A 17,724-nucleotide genomic window follows, 5' to 3' on the forward strand; every position below is an offset into this window, starting at 1 on the left:
GGTTGACTTATAGATATTAATAAGGAAGGTTTGGGCTTTGCTATTACTCTAAATGACAAACTCAAATTAGCAGTTTAAAACTGCTCAGCTGACCAGCAATGGAGGGCTGAGGGTCATACTTTGCTTTGTCACACTCATGGTGGCACAATAAATGCGGCAGTCCAAGAAAGACACCTTAACTTACACACCCTGGTACTACTGGTACAATATACTAGGGCCTTTTTGTAAGTAAGTTCACTTATTAGGGGGAAACAATCAGACATATACATTTTAAGGATCAGAGCACTGGCACTGTGGTTTTGATTAGCATGCTTCAGTGCCTCTTCCGAGTTAAAAAAACAGCACTATCAGTCCAAAAACCTGGGGATGATAATGCAAAAAAGGAGGCATTTCCTTACATTCACCTTCTGACACACAAACAGCAAAATCTGCTGTGCTGTGTACTCACAACAGAGGACCTGCTGCAGGCAAATCACAACCAGGCAATTTCCTTGTTACATGGCAGCAAAAAAAACTCCTCCTCTTTGTCACTTAGGATTACAGTAGTGTCCAAAACATGTCATTTGGATGTGTACTACTTTTCCTTGTAGGCTACCGTGGTGCATGCTTTTTTGAGATTTATTTTATTATACTGTAGTTGTGTTTTTATAGAGCTTTAAACCCCTGACGAAGTAATGAAGAACATTAACAGATGGGTTTTAAGCCATAGCATAGGTTGTGCTTGGTTGGAAGGATGTTGATTGTAGCGTGACCTAGGTGGAGAGAGTTTTGTTATGCGTATGGATCAGAGTGGTGCTCTCATCCTGTTATCTGCTACATGTGAAACTAACAGTTTCTTTAAAACAACATCAATATTGCCACATAAACATGTATTCAATTTCAGCCTTGAGAAAGTCCTGAGCAGAGGACGAAACGTGTTGGCTAGAAATTGTTATTCATCCGTTGGAGATACATGTGAATTTTGGAATGACTATACAGAAGCTTAACCAACTAATTCTGTATTGCTACTGATTTATCTTTAGAATGAAAGCGACGATATAAAAGTACTAACATATAGTTTGGACTCATTTAATATGGACTTATAAAGGTTATAGTTGCACAACCGCTGCAATATTTATATATGCAAAAATCTCTCTAGAACAAAAATGAGCTGGGGGATGAAACAGCTCTGCATTCTGTAGAGACTACCTTAAGGAAGCAATAGAAACAATAAGTTAAGCAGCAAGTGGGGATAAATGTAGGGAATTATGTCTTCCACTTTTACACAGTAGATATGCCATCAAGACAGATGTATGGTATTTGCTTCTCTAGACCAGCTTTCAGTCCGGACCTAGCATTCTGGGATCTCTGTAATTTCGAAGTGAGTGCTTGGATAGCCTGGTAAAAAAAAAACAGCTTACATTACCCAGGTTGAAGCAGCCCATGGCAGCTGCCATTCAGGCCCTGATTATTACTTGGGCAGAATGGTATCCCCCCGTAGGATACCACTCTGTCCAATTAAAACTGTCCCTGTGTTCCGACACCCGGATTTTTATGGTGTGTGAACAATTGGTCCTGTTTTGCAAGCTAGAAAATCTAGGTAGTAAAATAGCATGTAGTTCAGACTGCAAGCCCTGCCTGCCCCTGGCCTACGCCCCATCTTCTCATATGGCACAAGGGGAGCACAAAACACTTCCCTCCCTATCACCAGTTTCTCCTCCCCTAATGCCCTTACCACCCGCTGCCACCCACCCGACACAGGTTCTACCCTGTGCTGATTTCTTCTTAAAAACATAAAACAGTCCTTTTACTTCTGATTGGACAAACAATCCATTTCAAATGGTAATATGCTCCTCCCCATTGAGAGATTTGCATCCTTCTTCAAATCCTTATCTACATAATTTACTGAACAAGATTTCCTCTACAGTGCTTCCCAAACGTTTTAGAACCACAACACAATTTGTGGAAAGGTAAACTTGTATCACCCACATAGCTTTAGTGAACACAAGGTGGGTGATTTTTTAATGTAATAACAGCAATTGTTTGTAAACGTCACAACCTTGACCACGCACTTCGATATCTGACTGTAGCCAAGATATTGATCTACCCATAAAAGTGGCAGACAGTGAACTGCACTGGGAGTCTGGGGCTGGAATACTTTTCACTTTGGCCTGTGACATCCGATAACTATAATCACAAAGCTTTTAAAAAAACCTTGGTGTTGATTCCAGTGATTTTAGCAAATTTGAGAAACCACTTCTTCAGCAGAGTATGGGGTAGGGCCTCATATCCATATTTATTTATATATATATTGCATTATATAATCATTATATATATTATATAAGCATTGGAGAGATTTAAATGAGCACCAGGTTCCATTACACAAAGTCAGATTCATGTTATTTTGTGCACACCAAAATAAGTAATTTGCCTAGAACCTGAGGATTTTTAGCCTATGCCGGAACTCGAACCTGGTTCTGCAAATCCAAAGTGAGCAGCTCTGGCTGTTAGGCCGCATTCATTTTTCTCAGTTAATGGGTACAAGTGGTATGGTTGTGTCTGATAACCTATAGTGAACGCATTCTCTATTGAAATGTCTTTACACAGTAAAAAAAAAAAAAAATACTGGAAGGTTCATCCGGAGTCTTGCTTGGGAATACTTCCAAGGTTTTATAAGCAAATCCTGTGCACACGTGACAATGAGATTAAATTAGATCACAGAAATGATAACAGGTTTCAAAGAACAATGGAAAGATGTTTTTAATTCAAACGTTGTCTTCCATCAGTACAAAGAGCGCCAGCCGACACGTGTTTCATCAACAGTAAACAACTGTGAATCTTCAGGGCTGGGAAACAATATGATATTGGATCAAAACAAACCACAATGCAAAAGGAGTGACAATAAGTAAATAAAAAACATGGTTGTAACAAAGCATGAAACAATTGGTGTAACTCTATGTGAGAAAAAACAAGAGCCAATTGAAAAAGGGGTTAACAACAAAAAGGACAATGGCACGAGAAACTGAGCCAAAGGAAAAGGTTCAAAATGGAGACTTAATGGCAAAAGTCATGTAAGACAAACACATCTTGGAGAAAAATGTCTCACCAAGTGGTGTTACCAAAAAAGACATAATAATTACACGAAATGGTAGAGAAAATCTAGACAATTCAACATTGTATCCAGCAAAAACAGTTAGAAAGACAATTGTATTAAATACAACATCCTCAATTAAGCAAAATGAAGATTCGAGAACAAATGCAACAACTGAGAGGCAAAAGGGCAAAAAAACGGGCAAAAAAACGGGCAAAAAAACGAGGTGACATGGCGGAGTGAAAAAAGTACATAATAGTGCAATACGATAAAAGGCACTAATGCATACCACTAAAATGCGGTGAGTAACACTATGTACAAGTGTTGAAGCATGCAACTAATATGGGTGCGTAGCACTATGTAAATACGAAAAAACGACAAGTCTAAGTCGAAAGTGAAATAACAACTATGACTACGAAAAGAGAACGTCAAAAACTGCGGAGCAAGCTGAGAATATGGCATAAGGATAAATAAACCGTAATGTAATGCGGAAGGACAACAGTTACAAAACTCACCCAATTGAACAATGTCATACGGAAAAGAACGAAAAGCCGTCGGGAATACGAGTGAAGTAGTCTCCCAAGGGTCGGTGCGACCAGGAAACCAAAGGGCTAGAAAAAACGATAGGAATGAGCAACTAAAGGGCACAGTATAAGTACGGCATGAAGGCCAAAGCGTAAGGGAAGTAGACACATACCTGTGTATGCCAGTGCGTTATAGCTGAACTTGCTTCCGAAGTGCGGGAGGATGGCGGTGAAACCGGAAAACGGTTATAAAGGAAAAAAAACAATGAGGACTAGAAGGCTAACCTTCGTGAGATTAGCCGGAAGTGTGGTTCGTGATGACAAGGGTGAATTAAACACAGAGAAGAGACTATGCCCAATGGATCAAGTTGTTGCAAACAAACGTGAACAAGTGTTGAATGAAGCAGAAAAGCATGATTGAAAACGCAAAAGAGTGAGCAATGCCACATAAACAGTACAGGTGTTGCAAATAAAGCAAAATCAATTACGAGCAAATAAGACTGAAAATACATTCCATGGTAGGCAAAAAAAGGGGGGGGGGGGAAAAAAATTGGCGAGATGAATGTACAAAGAAAATGAAGAGGAAGCATAATTAAAGTAATCACGAAGTAATAAAAATATGTGTGAGAGAATAATACGTACTTAGAATGCAAGTACTGAGAAAAGGTGAAAATAAGGAAACAGCATGTATTTTAGAAGTAGTGTGTATATCACAGTATATAAAAGAACAAGATAATGGAAAGTTTAGGACATAGGAAAATAAAGCTATAAGTGCTAGTTGTGAAACACAAGGAAGGAAGAGAGAGCAAGTTGTGGAAAGTAAAAGTGGACAGCAAAGTAATGAAAAAAGTTTAAGAAGGCTTGATATGAAAAACACAAGAAGAGTTTTCAGCAAAAAAGGTTAATGAGTGGAGAAAGACGATCACCCCTTCTCAGCTTAGGCCTCAATTTCAACCCTCATGAAACTGGGGATCTCTGTAGAACGAAGATTGATCTTTTTAAGTTCATCAGAAATCTCAAACTGAAAAAATACTTTGCCTGTTCTCTCGGTGAAAAAAGGCTGTCTGAAACTATGAACCGGACCACCGTCCTTAACACACAGAGCATCAGAGAAATCAAAGATACTCATTTGCTCTTGACACTTAGCGAAATGGATGATCATCCTTATACACTGGAACGTCTACTTACGGAATTAGACATTGACATTGACCATACCATCGCCAGCGGACTCAAGGTGAAATCCAAATGGACACCGACATTACCGGGTAGCAATCCCATTGATATCTTCTACAATCTGGTGCTTGAAGATCTTAACAAACATGAACTCAAGTCTAGTAAATCCAGACACAAAGGCAGAGACAATCTATCAAGAAATGAGCGTTCGGCACTTGAGGAACTTACTTCCAATCACGACATAATCATTAAGGAGGCCGACAAAGGCGGAAATGTAATTGTCATGAACAAATCTGACTATCATGCTGAAATCCTCTCTCAACTAAACGACGCAACCTGCTATGAACCTCTCACCAACAATCCTACTAGCAACCTTACCAAACTGATTAACAAAAACCTAAGTGATTGGCACTCCCTTGGTTTACTAGACGACGAAGAAGTACTGTATATGAGGGTTGACAAACCTGTGTCTCCTTGGTTATACACCCTACCGAAAATACACAAGCATCCCACCCGACCGCCCGGCAGACCTATTGTCTCAGGGATAGGAGGCCCTACGGAACGACTAGCTCAATATGTGGATGTATTTCTCAATCCCCTGGTTAGGAACCTTCCATCTTTCATACAGGATACGAAACATATTCTGAGTGTTCTCGATGATGTCCAATGGCAACCAGGCATGATTATGGCAACACTAGATGTGGTGTCCTTATACACCTCAATCAAACCTGATCTTGGTCTTGAAGCGGTCACACAATTCTTGGAGGTCAGATCGGCCTCTCTTTGGCAACATACCAACATGTTAATATCCATGATGGATATAATACTTAAAAACAATTGCTTTTTGTTTGAAGGGAAATGGTACAAACAAACGAAAGGTGTAGCCATGGGCTCAAGGTTTTCACCTTCGTTCGCCAACCTCTACATGGGCTCATTAGAGGCAACCTGGATCTGGGGCATTAAGGGCGCAAGGTGGACCAATTCTATTGTATACTGGGGTCGTTACATCGACGATTGCTTTTTACTATGGTCTGGCACCCAAGAAGATCTCGACGACTTCTGCATCCACCTCAATGCAAATGATATGGACATGAAGTTCACATGCAACTGCAGTACCTCACACATCACCTTTTTGGATGTAGAATTTTATGTTAAGAGTAACACCTTACATAGTAGACTTTTTCGTAAGGAGACAGCATGTAACGCCATTCTCCATGCCACCAGCTCCCACCCCATACATCAGATTCGAGCCATTCCTTATGGTGAACTCGTGAGAGCTAGAAGGAACTGTAGTGAAGACACTGAATTCAAGAAATGCATGACTGACATGGGAATAAGATTCTCTCAACGCGGATACGATACTAACCTTATCAATAAAGCTGCCAACAGAGTCATCAAAACGGACAGGAATAACACACTTCGACCCAAAACTCGGATCAAACCCACCCTTCAAACAACCAGACTGATCACCAACTACAATGGCCTGAGCTCTGTGATCAGAAGAAGCATGAACAAACATTGGAATATTCTGCTCACTGACAGAAATCTCAAAGAGATCATCACCACCAAGCCTTCGATCACATTCAGACGTGGAAGAACTTTGCGTAACAGGCTTAGCCCTACTGTTCCTTATACTGCCTCCACACGCTCTTGGCTCACACCGCACACCATTGGTTTCCACAAATGTGGATGCTGTGGTGTTTGCAAATGGGCATTGAATGGAGTCAAGGATTTCTCCAACCATCACAAACACCGTTTTGAAATCAGAGTCAACATCAACTGCAACACCAAATTCGTTGTGTATGTGCTTGAGTGCACATGCAAGAGCCAATACGTGGGCAGTACCATCAGAGCACTAAAAGAAAGAATCAGCGAACATGCCAGAGCCATCAACACCAACGACTCAAGATATCCTATGGCCATACACATAGGATCTTGCCCTACCCAAGGGATTCACAAAAGATTCTCCTTTTTTGGGATTGACATTGCCCCACCCAACATAAGAGGCGGTAACCGTGAGCTAAGACTAAGACGCCTTGAAGCAACCTGGATAATGCGTCTTCATACAGTGAGCCATGGCCAAAATTCTGACCACGAACTTCAATATTTCTTGGGTTCCTAACTCGGAGTGATCGTCTTTCTCCACTCATTAACCTTTTTTGCTGAAAACTCTTCTTGTGTTTTTCATATCAAGCCTTCTTAAACTTTTTTCATTACTTTGCTGTCCACTTTTACTTTCCACAACTTGCTCTCTCTTCCTTCCTTGTGTTTCACAACTAGCACTTATAGCTTTATTTTCCTATGTCCTAAACTTTCCATTATCTTGTTCTTTTATATACTGTGATATACACACTACTTCTAAAATACATGCTGTTTCCTTATTTTCACCTTTTCTCAGTACTTGCATTCTAAGTACGTATTATTCTCTCACACATATTTTTATTACTTCGTGATTACTTTAATTATGCTTCCTCTTCATTTTCTTTGTACATTCATCTCGCCAATTTTTTTCCCCCCCCCCCCTTTTTTTGCCTACCATGGAATGTATTTTCAGTCTTATTTGCTCGTAATTGATTTTGCTTTATTTGCAACACCTGTACTGTTTATGTGGCATTGCTCACTCTTTTGCGTTTTCAATCATGCTTTTCTGCTTCATTCAACACTTGTTCACGTTTGTTTGCAACAACTTGATCCATTGGGCATAGTCTCTTCTCTGTGTTTAATTCACCCTTGTCATCACGAACCACACTTCCGGCTAATCTCACGAAGGTTAGCCTTCTAGTCCTCATTGTTTTTTTTCCTTTATAACCGTTTTCCGGTTTCACCGCCATCCTCCCGCACTTCGGAAGCAAGTTCAGCTATAACGCACTGGCATACACAGGTATGTGTCTACTTCCCTTACGCTTTGGCCTTCATGCCGTACTTATACTGTGCCCTTTAGTTGCTCATTCCTATCGTTTTTTCTAGCCCTTTGGTTTCCTGGTCGCACCGACCCTTGGGAGACTACTTCACTCGTATTCCCGACGGCTTTTCGTTCTTTTCCGTATGACATTGTTCAATTGGGTGAGTTTTGTAACTGTTGTCCTTCCGCATTACATTACGGTTTATTTATCCTTATGCCATATTCTCAGCTTCCTCCGCAGTTTTTGACGTTCTCTTTTCGTAGTCATAGTTGTTATTTCACTTTCGACTTAGACTTGTCGTTTTTTCGTATTTACATAGTGCTACGCACCCATATTAGTTGCATGCTTCAACACTTGTACATAGTGTTACTCACCGCATTTTAGTGGTATGCATTAGTGCCTTTTATCGTATTGCACTATTATGTACTTTTTTCACTCCGCCATGTCACCTCGTTTTTTTGCCCGTTTTTTTGCCCGTTTTTTTGCCCTTTTGCCTCTCAGTTGTTGCATTTGTTCTCGAATCTTCATTTTGCTTAATTGAGGATGTTGTATTTAATACAATTGTCTTTCTAACTGTTTTTGCTGGATACAATGTTGAATTGTCTAGATTTTCTCTACCATTTCGTGTAATTATTATGTCTTTTTTGGTAACACCACTTGGTGAGACATTTTTCTCCAAGATGTGTTTGTCTTACATGACTTTTGCCATTAAGTCTCCATTTTGAACCTTTTCCTTTGGCTCAGTTTCTCGTGCCATTGTCCTTTTTGTTGTTAACCCCTTTTTCAATTGGCTCTTGTTTTTTCTCACATAGAGTTACACCAATTGTTTCATGCTTTGTTACAACCATGTTTTTTATTTACTTATTGTCACTCCTTTTGCATTGTGGTTTGTTTTGATCCAATATCATATTGTTTCCCAGCCCTGAAGATTCACAGTTGTTTACTGTTGATGAAACACGTGTCGGCTGGCGCTCTTTGTACTGATGGAAGACAACGTTTGAATTAAAAACATCTTTCCATTGTTCTTTGAAACCTGTTATCATTTCTGTGATCTAATTTAATCTCATTGTCACGTGTGCACAGGATTTGCTTATAATTATTTTGGTATGGGCTTTTGTCCACACCTTATACAGGGGTTTTGGGTATTCCCCTGACCTGATTGCACCGTTAAGCATTGGTTCTTTGTTCTTCTGACTCCATCTGTCCGTTCATCTGCCTTAGCGCCATTTATCCTGTCTCCAAAACCCTCTCTGGTTCATATACGTTTCTATACAGGATAGGCTGCCATTGCAGAACGGTACCTCTCTCTTTTATCTCTTACCTATTATGGATAGGGATAAGATTGCATCAGAACTTTTCGAAAACTTGGAGAAGGGGTCCTACAAAAAGTATACACCATCAGGTGGAACTCCTAAAGAAGGCCTCAAGGACAAATTCATTAAACTTGAGAGGCTGAAGAAAACCGAAAACTCTAGATGGTGGGACAGTGCAACCCTTAAACAGTACTTAAGACTCAATAGAGTACCACGGGGTCTGCGCTCCCAAATCTTCCCTACTTTTGACGACCTGGATGATGATTTACTAGGCAAATGGGAGGAAGCACTCACAATCAACTCTAATACGCTTATCCACATTCTCATAGAGAACGCTGAACGCAAAGTAAAGAAATTACAAAGTGAAATCTCACAACTTGAAGTAGAAATCAAGGATCTCAATCTCAAAGAAGCTACTGAAAAGAACTACACCATTCTAAACGAAATACTCAACATACACCAAAACGAAATCAAGGACAGGAAGAGTAGACAGTTGAAGAGAGACGAGGCGGATTACAAGGAGGGACGTGTTTTCACTTTCGCCAAAAAATATGATGGACTGGTAAATCCGAACAAACAAAGCGACAATTCTGAGAGAGGAGAGACTTCTTCTGTCTCTTCAAGCACCTCTTCATTGAACACACCTGGTACTAGCGATACCGAAGCTGATCCCCAAGGTAGTACCAATACCTCCAATTTTTTACGCGAGGTCAGAACCATAAGAAGGGAAAACAGAACACAGCAAAGACAGAACATACTAGTAAAACCAGGAGAGGGAAGAGATCAGGCAAAAGACGAATACAAGAGGAAACTCAGATCGGGCGATCCCAACAAATAACTACCAACCCAGAGGAGGTCCAAGTCATCAATCTTTCCTCGACACCACTGAACAAAGATATGACCTCCCTTCTCAGCTTAGGCCTCAATTTCAACCCTCATGAAACTGGGGATCTCTGTAGAACGAAGATTGATCTTTTTAAGTTCATCAGAAATCTCAAACTGAAAAAATACTTTGCCTGTTCTCTCGGTGAAAAAAGGCTGTCTGAAACTATGAACCGGACCACCGTCCTTAACACACAGAGCATCAGAGAAATCAAAGATACTCATTTGCTCTTGACACTTAGCGAAATGGATGATCATCCTTATACACTGGAACGTCTACTTACGGAATTAGACATTGACATTGACCATACCATCGCCAGCGGACTCAAGGTGAAATCCAAATGGACACCGACATTACCGGGTAGCAATCCCATTGATATCTTCTACAATCTGGTGCTTGAAGATCTTAACAAACATGAACTCAAGTCTAGTAAATCCAGACACAAAGGCAGAGACAATCTATCAAGAAATGAGCGTTCGGCACTTGAGGAACTTACTTCCAATCACGACATAATCATTAAGGAGGCCGACAAAGGCGGAAATGTAATTGTCATGAACAAATCTGACTATCATGCTGAAATCCTCTCTCAACTAAACGACGCAACCTGCTATGAACCTCTCACCAACAATCCTACTAGCAACCTTACCAAACTGATTAACAAAAACCTAAGTGATTGGCACTCCCTTGGTTTACTAGACGACGAAGAAGTACTGTATATGAGGGTTGACAAACCTGTGTCTCCTTGGTTATACACCCTACCGAAAATACACAAGCATCCCACCCGACCGCCCGGCAGACCTATTGTCTCAGGGATAGGAGGCCCTACGGAACGACTAGCTCAATATGTGGATGTATTTCTCAATCCCCTGGTTAGGAACCTTCCATCTTTCATACAGGATACGAAACATATTCTGAGTGTTCTCGATGATGTCCAATGGCAACCAGGCATGATTATGGCAACACTAGATGTGGTGTCCTTATACACCTCAATCAAACCTGATCTTGGTCTTGAAGCGGTCACACAATTCTTGGAGGTCAGATCGGCCTCTCTTTGGCAACATACCAACATGTTAATATCCATGATGGATATAATACTTAAAAACAATTGCTTTTTGTTTGAAGGGAAATGGTACAAACAAACGAAAGGTGTAGCCATGGGCTCAAGGTTTTCACCTTCGTTCGCCAACCTCTACATGGGCTCATTAGAGGCAACCTGGATCTGGGGCATTAAGGGCGCAAGGTGGACCAATTCTATTGTATACTGGGGTCGTTACATCGACGATTGCTTTTTACTATGGTCTGGCACCCAAGAAGATCTCGACGACTTCTGCATCCACCTCAATGCAAATGATATGGACATGAAGTTCACATGCAACTGCAGTACCTCACACATCACCTTTTTGGATGTAGAATTTTATGTTAAGAGTAACACCTTACATAGTAGACTTTTTCGTAAGGAGACAGCATGTAACGCCATTCTCCATGCCACCAGCTCCCACCCCATACATCAGATTCGAGCCATTCCTTATGGTGAACTCGTGAGAGCTAGAAGGAACTGTAGTGAAGACACTGAATTCAAGAAATGCATGACTGACATGGGAATAAGATTCTCTCAACGCGGATACGATACTAACCTTATCAATAAAGCTGCCAACAGAGTCATCAAAACGGACAGGAATAACACACTTCGACCCAAAACTCGGATCAAACCCACCCTTCAAACAACCAGACTGATCACCAACTACAATGGCCTGAGCTCTGTGATCAGAAGAAGCATGAACAAACATTGGAATATTCTGCTCACTGACAGAAATCTCAAAGAGATCATCACCACCAAGCCTTCGATCACATTCAGACGTGGAAGAACTTTGCGTAACAGGCTTAGCCCTACTGTTCCTTATACTGCCTCCACACGCTCTTGGCTCACACCGCACACCATTGGTTTCCACAAATGTGGATGCTGTGGTGTTTGCAAATGGGCATTGAATGGAGTCAAGGATTTCTCCAACCATCACAAACACCGTTTTGAAATCAGAGTCAACATCAACTGCAACACCAAATTCGTTGTGTATGTGCTTGAGTGCACATGCAAGAGCCAATACGTGGGCAGTACCATCAGAGCACTAAAAGAAAGAATCAGCGAACATGCCAGAGCCATCAACACCAACGACTCAAGATATCCTATGGCCATACACATAGGATCTTGCCCTACCCAAGGGATTCACAAAAGATTCTCCTTTTTTGGGATTGACATTGCCCCACCCAACATAAGAGGCGGTAACCGTGAGCTAAGACTAAGACGCCTTGAAGCAACCTGGATAATGCGTCTTCATACAGTGAGCCATGGCCAAAATTCTGACCACGAACTTCAATATTTCTTGGGTTCCTAACTCGGAGTGATCGTCTTTCTCCACTCATTAACCTTTTTTGCTGAAAACTCTTCTTGTGTTTTTCATATCAAGCCTTCTTAAACTTTTTTCATTACTTTGCTGTCCACTTTTACTTTCCACAACTTGCTCTCTCTTCCTTCCTTGTGTTTCACAACTAGCACTTATAGCTTTATTTTCCTATGTCCTAAACTTTCCATTATCTTGTTCTTTTATATACTGTGATATACACACTACTTCTAAAATACATGCTGTTTCCTTATTTTCACCTTTTCTCAGTACTTGCATTCTAAGTACGTATTATTCTCTCACACATATTTTTATTACTTCGTGATTACTTTAATTATGCTTCCTCTTCATTTTCTTTGTACATTCATCTCGCCAATTTTTTTCCCCCCCCCCCCTTTTTTTGCCTACCATGGAATGTATTTTCAGTCTTATTTGCTCGTAATTGATTTTGCTTTATTTGCAACACCTGTACTGTTTATGTGGCATTGCTCACTCTTTTGCGTTTTCAATCATGCTTTTCTGCTTCATTCAACACTTGTTCACGTTTGTTTGCAACAACTTGATCCATTGGGCATAGTCTCTTCTCTGTGTTTAATTCACCCTTGTCATCACGAACCACACTTCCGGCTAATCTCACGAAGGTTAGCCTTCTAGTCCTCATTGTTTTTTTTCCTTTATAACCGTTTTCCGGTTTCACCGCCATCCTCCCGCACTTCGGAAGCAAGTTCAGCTATAACGCACTGGCATACACAGGTATGTGTCTACTTCCCTTACGCTTTGGCCTTCATGCCGTACTTATACTGTGCCCTTTAGTTGCTCATTCCTATCGTTTTTTCTAGCCCTTTGGTTTCCTGGTCGCACCGACCCTTGGGAGACTACTTCACTCGTATTCCCGACGGCTTTTCGTTCTTTTCCGTATGACATTGTTCAATTGGGTGAGTTTTGTAACTGTTGTCCTTCCGCATTACATTACGGTTTATTTATCCTTATGCCATATTCTCAGCTTGCTCCGCAGTTTTTGACGTTCTCTTTTCGTAGTCATAGTTGTTATTTCACTTTCGACTTAGACTTGTCGTTTTTTCGTATTTACATAGTGCTACGCACCCATATTAGTTGCATGCTTCAACACTTGTACATAGTGTTACTCACCGCATTTTAGTGGTATGCATTAGTGCCTTTTATCGTATTGCACTATTATGTACTTTTTTCACTCCGCCATGTCACCTCGTTTTTTTGCCCGTTTTTTTGCCCGTTTTTTTGCCCTTTTGCCTCTCAGTTGTTGCATTTGTTCTCGAATCTTCATTTTGCTTAATTGAGGATGTTGTATTTAATACAATTGTCTTTCTAACTGTTTTTGCTGGATACAATGTTGAATTGTCTAGATTTTCTCTACCATTTCGTGTAATTATTATGTCTTTTTTGGTAACACCACTTGGTGAGACAATTTTCTCCAAGATGTGTTTGTCTTACATGACTTTTGCCATTAAGTCTCCATTTTGAACCTTTTCCTTTGGCTCAGTTTCTCGTGCCATTGTCCTTTTTGTTGTTAACCCCTTTTTCAATTGGCTCTTGTTTTTTCTCACATAGAGTTACACCAATTGTTTCATGCTTTGTTACAACCATGTTTTTTATTTACTTATTGTCACTCCTTTTGCATTGTGGTTTGTTTTGATCCAATATCATATTGTTTCCCAGCCCTGAAGATTCACAGTTGTTTACTGTTGATGAAACACGTGTCGGCTGGCGCTCTTTGTACTGATGGAAGACAACGTTTGAATTAAAAACATCTTTCCATTGTTCTTTGAAACCTGTTATCATTTCTGTGATCTAATTTAATCTCATTGTCACGTGTGCACAGGATTTGCTTATAATTATTTTGGTATGGGCTTTTGTCCACACCTTATACAGGGGTTTTGGGTATTCCCCTGACCTGATTGCACCGTTAAGCATTGGTTCTTTGTTCTTCTGACTCCATCTGTCCGTTCATCTGCCTTAGCGCCATTTATCCTGTCTCCAAAACCCTCTCTGGTTCATATACACTTCCAAGGTTTTGTTTTAAAACTGGACTGAGAGACATTTTCAGCACCTTTGCACTGGTGCATAAACAGGACTAATCATTTTAAATAATACTTAAGCATAGACTAAGACTTTAACAACCCACCAAGAACCATTGGCCCACAGTTTGGGAAAAGCTGGCCTGTAGGATATCACAGAGGATTGAGTGCAATATGCAATTATCTTCAATTCACAAGTTGGTCCATACAAGGCAGACTCAGTCTTCCATCCTTTTTAGGCATGTACCTCGAGTACCATTTAAGTGGTTAATAGTAACACCTTGAAGTTATTGCGCTTAGAAACAGCAGTAGTGTAGTAGTAGTAGCATTTCCCTTCACCCAACTGCTATATAATAACACCTGTAAGTTACAGTGCTTAGAAACAGAAGTGTGGAATAAAACAATGTATAAAACAAATTAATATTATTAAAGGCATGTCGGTCTAACTTACAAACACGCCATTTCAGAATATCATGTTTATTGCACAGTCTTACTATGTATTCTCCTTCCAGTCATACAGTCCCTTCAACTAAATATTAACTCATTTAAATTAAAGTGCTTAGAAGCAGCAGAAGTGCAGCATAAAGCAATATATACAAAATAAGCTATTATTATCGAATGTCATGTTGGCCCAGCTGGCACAGAAATCAGTTCAGAATGTCATAATTATAGCAGTATCTTACCATGTATTCCCCTTCCAGCGTTACTATTCCTGTCAACTAAATAGTAGCGCCTGTAAGTTACAGAGCTCAGAAACAGCACAAGTAAAGCATAAAGCAATATTTTTTTTTAAAAAAAAGCTATTACTGAATGTCCTGTTGGCCTACCTTGCACAGATGTGATTTCAGAACGTCACATAGCTATTGCAGTCTTTTACATGGGACGTCATTTAAGGGTCACCCCATCCCTGGATTGCCCCTTGCACCCCAGGCATTTCCTTTGCGACCCCTGGCCTCAGGGGTGGAAAAATCAGTGCTTGAAACACAGCACAGCACTTCCTTATGGATGTCGGTTGGAGCTCCGTCTCCTTGTTTTCTATCAATTTTTTTCTTACACTATTAGTGAAGACTATCACATTATTCAGTAGTAGTGTAACAAAATTGGAGTACAATTAGCTGGAATATGACCTTTCCTTGCAGCTAAGGTAAGTAAAAAAAATGGTTTTAAATGTATGTTGTTTGCGTGCTTGCAGGTGAGAGTGTGCGCATGAGTGAGAATGTGCATGTATATGTGTAATCATATGTGTGTGACTCAAAGTATAGGCCAAAGGGCATGTGATGTCACTTCTGCCACCCCTGGCATTTTGGTGGATTGACGTCCACAGTCTTTTTATGTTTACCTCTTCCATCCACTCTTACTATTTCCTCCAACTATTGAACTTCACATCTCTTTCCCCCTCACACTGCATCCTACTCACCCACGGGGGTTTCTGTCCAGCTCGTGCAGCACGGTGTGGTCGCAGTATTCAAAAACCAGGTGCAGGCGCCTCTTCTTCCTGAACACTTCCAGCAGGTTCACCAGGTTTATGTGCTTCAGTTGCTAAAGAAGGTGGGAGAAGACGGAGGGCATGAACAGAACATTTAAGAATAGGGAACATTTAAGAGCAACCCCAAGCGCAAACAACTAGACCATAAGAGCCCCACAAGAGATGACATAAGACCTGAAATAAAAATATTGGGCCCAGACATGTCAACATTTAGAACGTGGTAAGAGGGAAATAATCAGACGTGGCTGCTGCAGGTAAGAGCAGTGGGGCCGGCTGGGGGGGATTTTGCGAGACAACCACAAGGGTCGTCTCTCGAAACCCCCACCCCCCAGCCAGCCCCACTGCTCTTACCGCGGCTGGCGAGAATGAAAAACAAGCATTGGCATAGCCAATAGGTCTCGCCTTTGGGACCTTATAAGTGTTTAGCCATGCAACAGTTGCATAACTAAACACTTATAAGGTCCCAAAAGCGAGACCTATGCCAATGCTTGTTTTAACTGCTGCAATCTATTGAAGCCTTTACGGAGAACATCAAAGCGGCCGTGCGGCCCCGAAAGTGATCGCGATCAAACATCGAAGCCGCCATGAAAGTGGAAGTAATCGCGGTAAAGCGCGTCGCGCGCTCCCGCGCACATGCACTGTAGCTCTAGGCTGGCCTGGTAGCACTTTTTGGAGCCCTCACAAAATGTCTCGCCAGACCAGCGTATGCGCTGGGTCAGGCGAGACCTAAAAATCTGAGGTGATTTTCCCCATTCACTTACATTGAAGAGGAGGCGATTTTAGGCGGGAGACACCTAAAATAAATAAAGCCATTTTGGGCTTAAAAAGTCTCATGCCTGAATCGGGCCGGCTGGCATGTATTGTCAAGCTGTAACTTATAGAATGTTTACATAAATTATCTTAGGTGCATGAAATGTCTTGTGTGTGGGGGAAATCTTGTCCCACTGTTCCCTGTGCTGTGCGAAGCTTTCACTGCTGCTGCCTTTGCTGTACGAACGAAGCCTGCCCCGCTTCAGCCTACCGCTGTTCGAAACTTGACCCGTTTCCGCCTGTGCTGTGAGAAACTTGACCCGCTTCCGCCTGTGCTGTACGAAACTTGCCCCGCTGCTGCCTTTGCTGGACGAACCTTGCCCTGTGTTATAATACATTGGGCGTCAGTCCCTTACTTCTGTCCTGTTCTCCAAAGAGATCCATCCAACATTCTATGTTGCCAGAGTGACCAGTGCTTATTGTGAGGTCACGGAATTCTTGATGCACGTGAAGATGGGAGTAAGGAAGGGAGCATAGTATGCAGGCCAGGGTTCAAGACTTTGCCATGAATTCGCAGTCATCGACATCAGTAATTGTTGTTGTGTTTGGTTCTTATTATGCATACTAGTTTTATTTCTTGGTTTGCTGTATTTTGAGGCAATTTTAACTTCACTCTGCTGATCTTTTCATTGCGTTTAATTACAGTAGAAAGGGAATGCATTTTAGTGCATATAATATCGAGTATCGAAGTTTGACACCACTAAGTTTTCCAAAGTATTAATATTTATTCTCTTTTGCTACATTACACAGTGTTGTGGGTTTCATTTTCACATGATGTTCATTTAAAGTGCTTTCTTTTGTAAATAAAAACTATGTTATAACTAAGCCCCCAGTTTGAGGCATTGTTTTTACATTTACATCTATATTTAGCCATATTTATTTTTTAATAATTTTATCTGTATTTCTCCATATTTAATTGGGGCTTGTTAAAAAATTACGCTGAATCTAGTCTATATCCAGATTTATTTAACCAATAAATTTACAATGATACTTAAACACTTGACAGGTTTCAATATTATGAATTCCCATTCATGATAAATCAATGCACTGGTATGAAAACACACATTAGTATCAACCTTGTACACGTCTACATCTGTTTATTAAGAAACCTT

At 40.9% G+C, this 17,724-nt stretch overlaps 1 protein-coding gene across 1 annotated transcript in view; it reads right to left on the reverse strand.

Moving 5' to 3' along the window:
- LOC146798004 (cyclin-dependent kinase-like 1) overlaps positions 1-17,724 on the reverse strand; it is a 327,585-nt gene that overhangs the window by 231,706 nt on the left and 78,155 nt on the right. The window contains exon 3 of the mRNA XM_085625238.1: positions 15,734-15,855. Coding sequence (XP_085481364.1) covers positions 15,734-15,855 — 122 coding nt within the window. The remainder of the gene's footprint in view (positions 1-15,733; positions 15,856-17,724) is intronic.

Source organism: Triturus cristatus, chromosome 9 (genome assembly GCF_964204655.1).
Source record: "Triturus cristatus chromosome 9, aTriCri1.1, whole genome shotgun sequence".
NCBI classification, from domain to species: domain Eukaryota; kingdom Metazoa; phylum Chordata; class Amphibia; order Caudata; family Salamandridae; genus Triturus; species Triturus cristatus.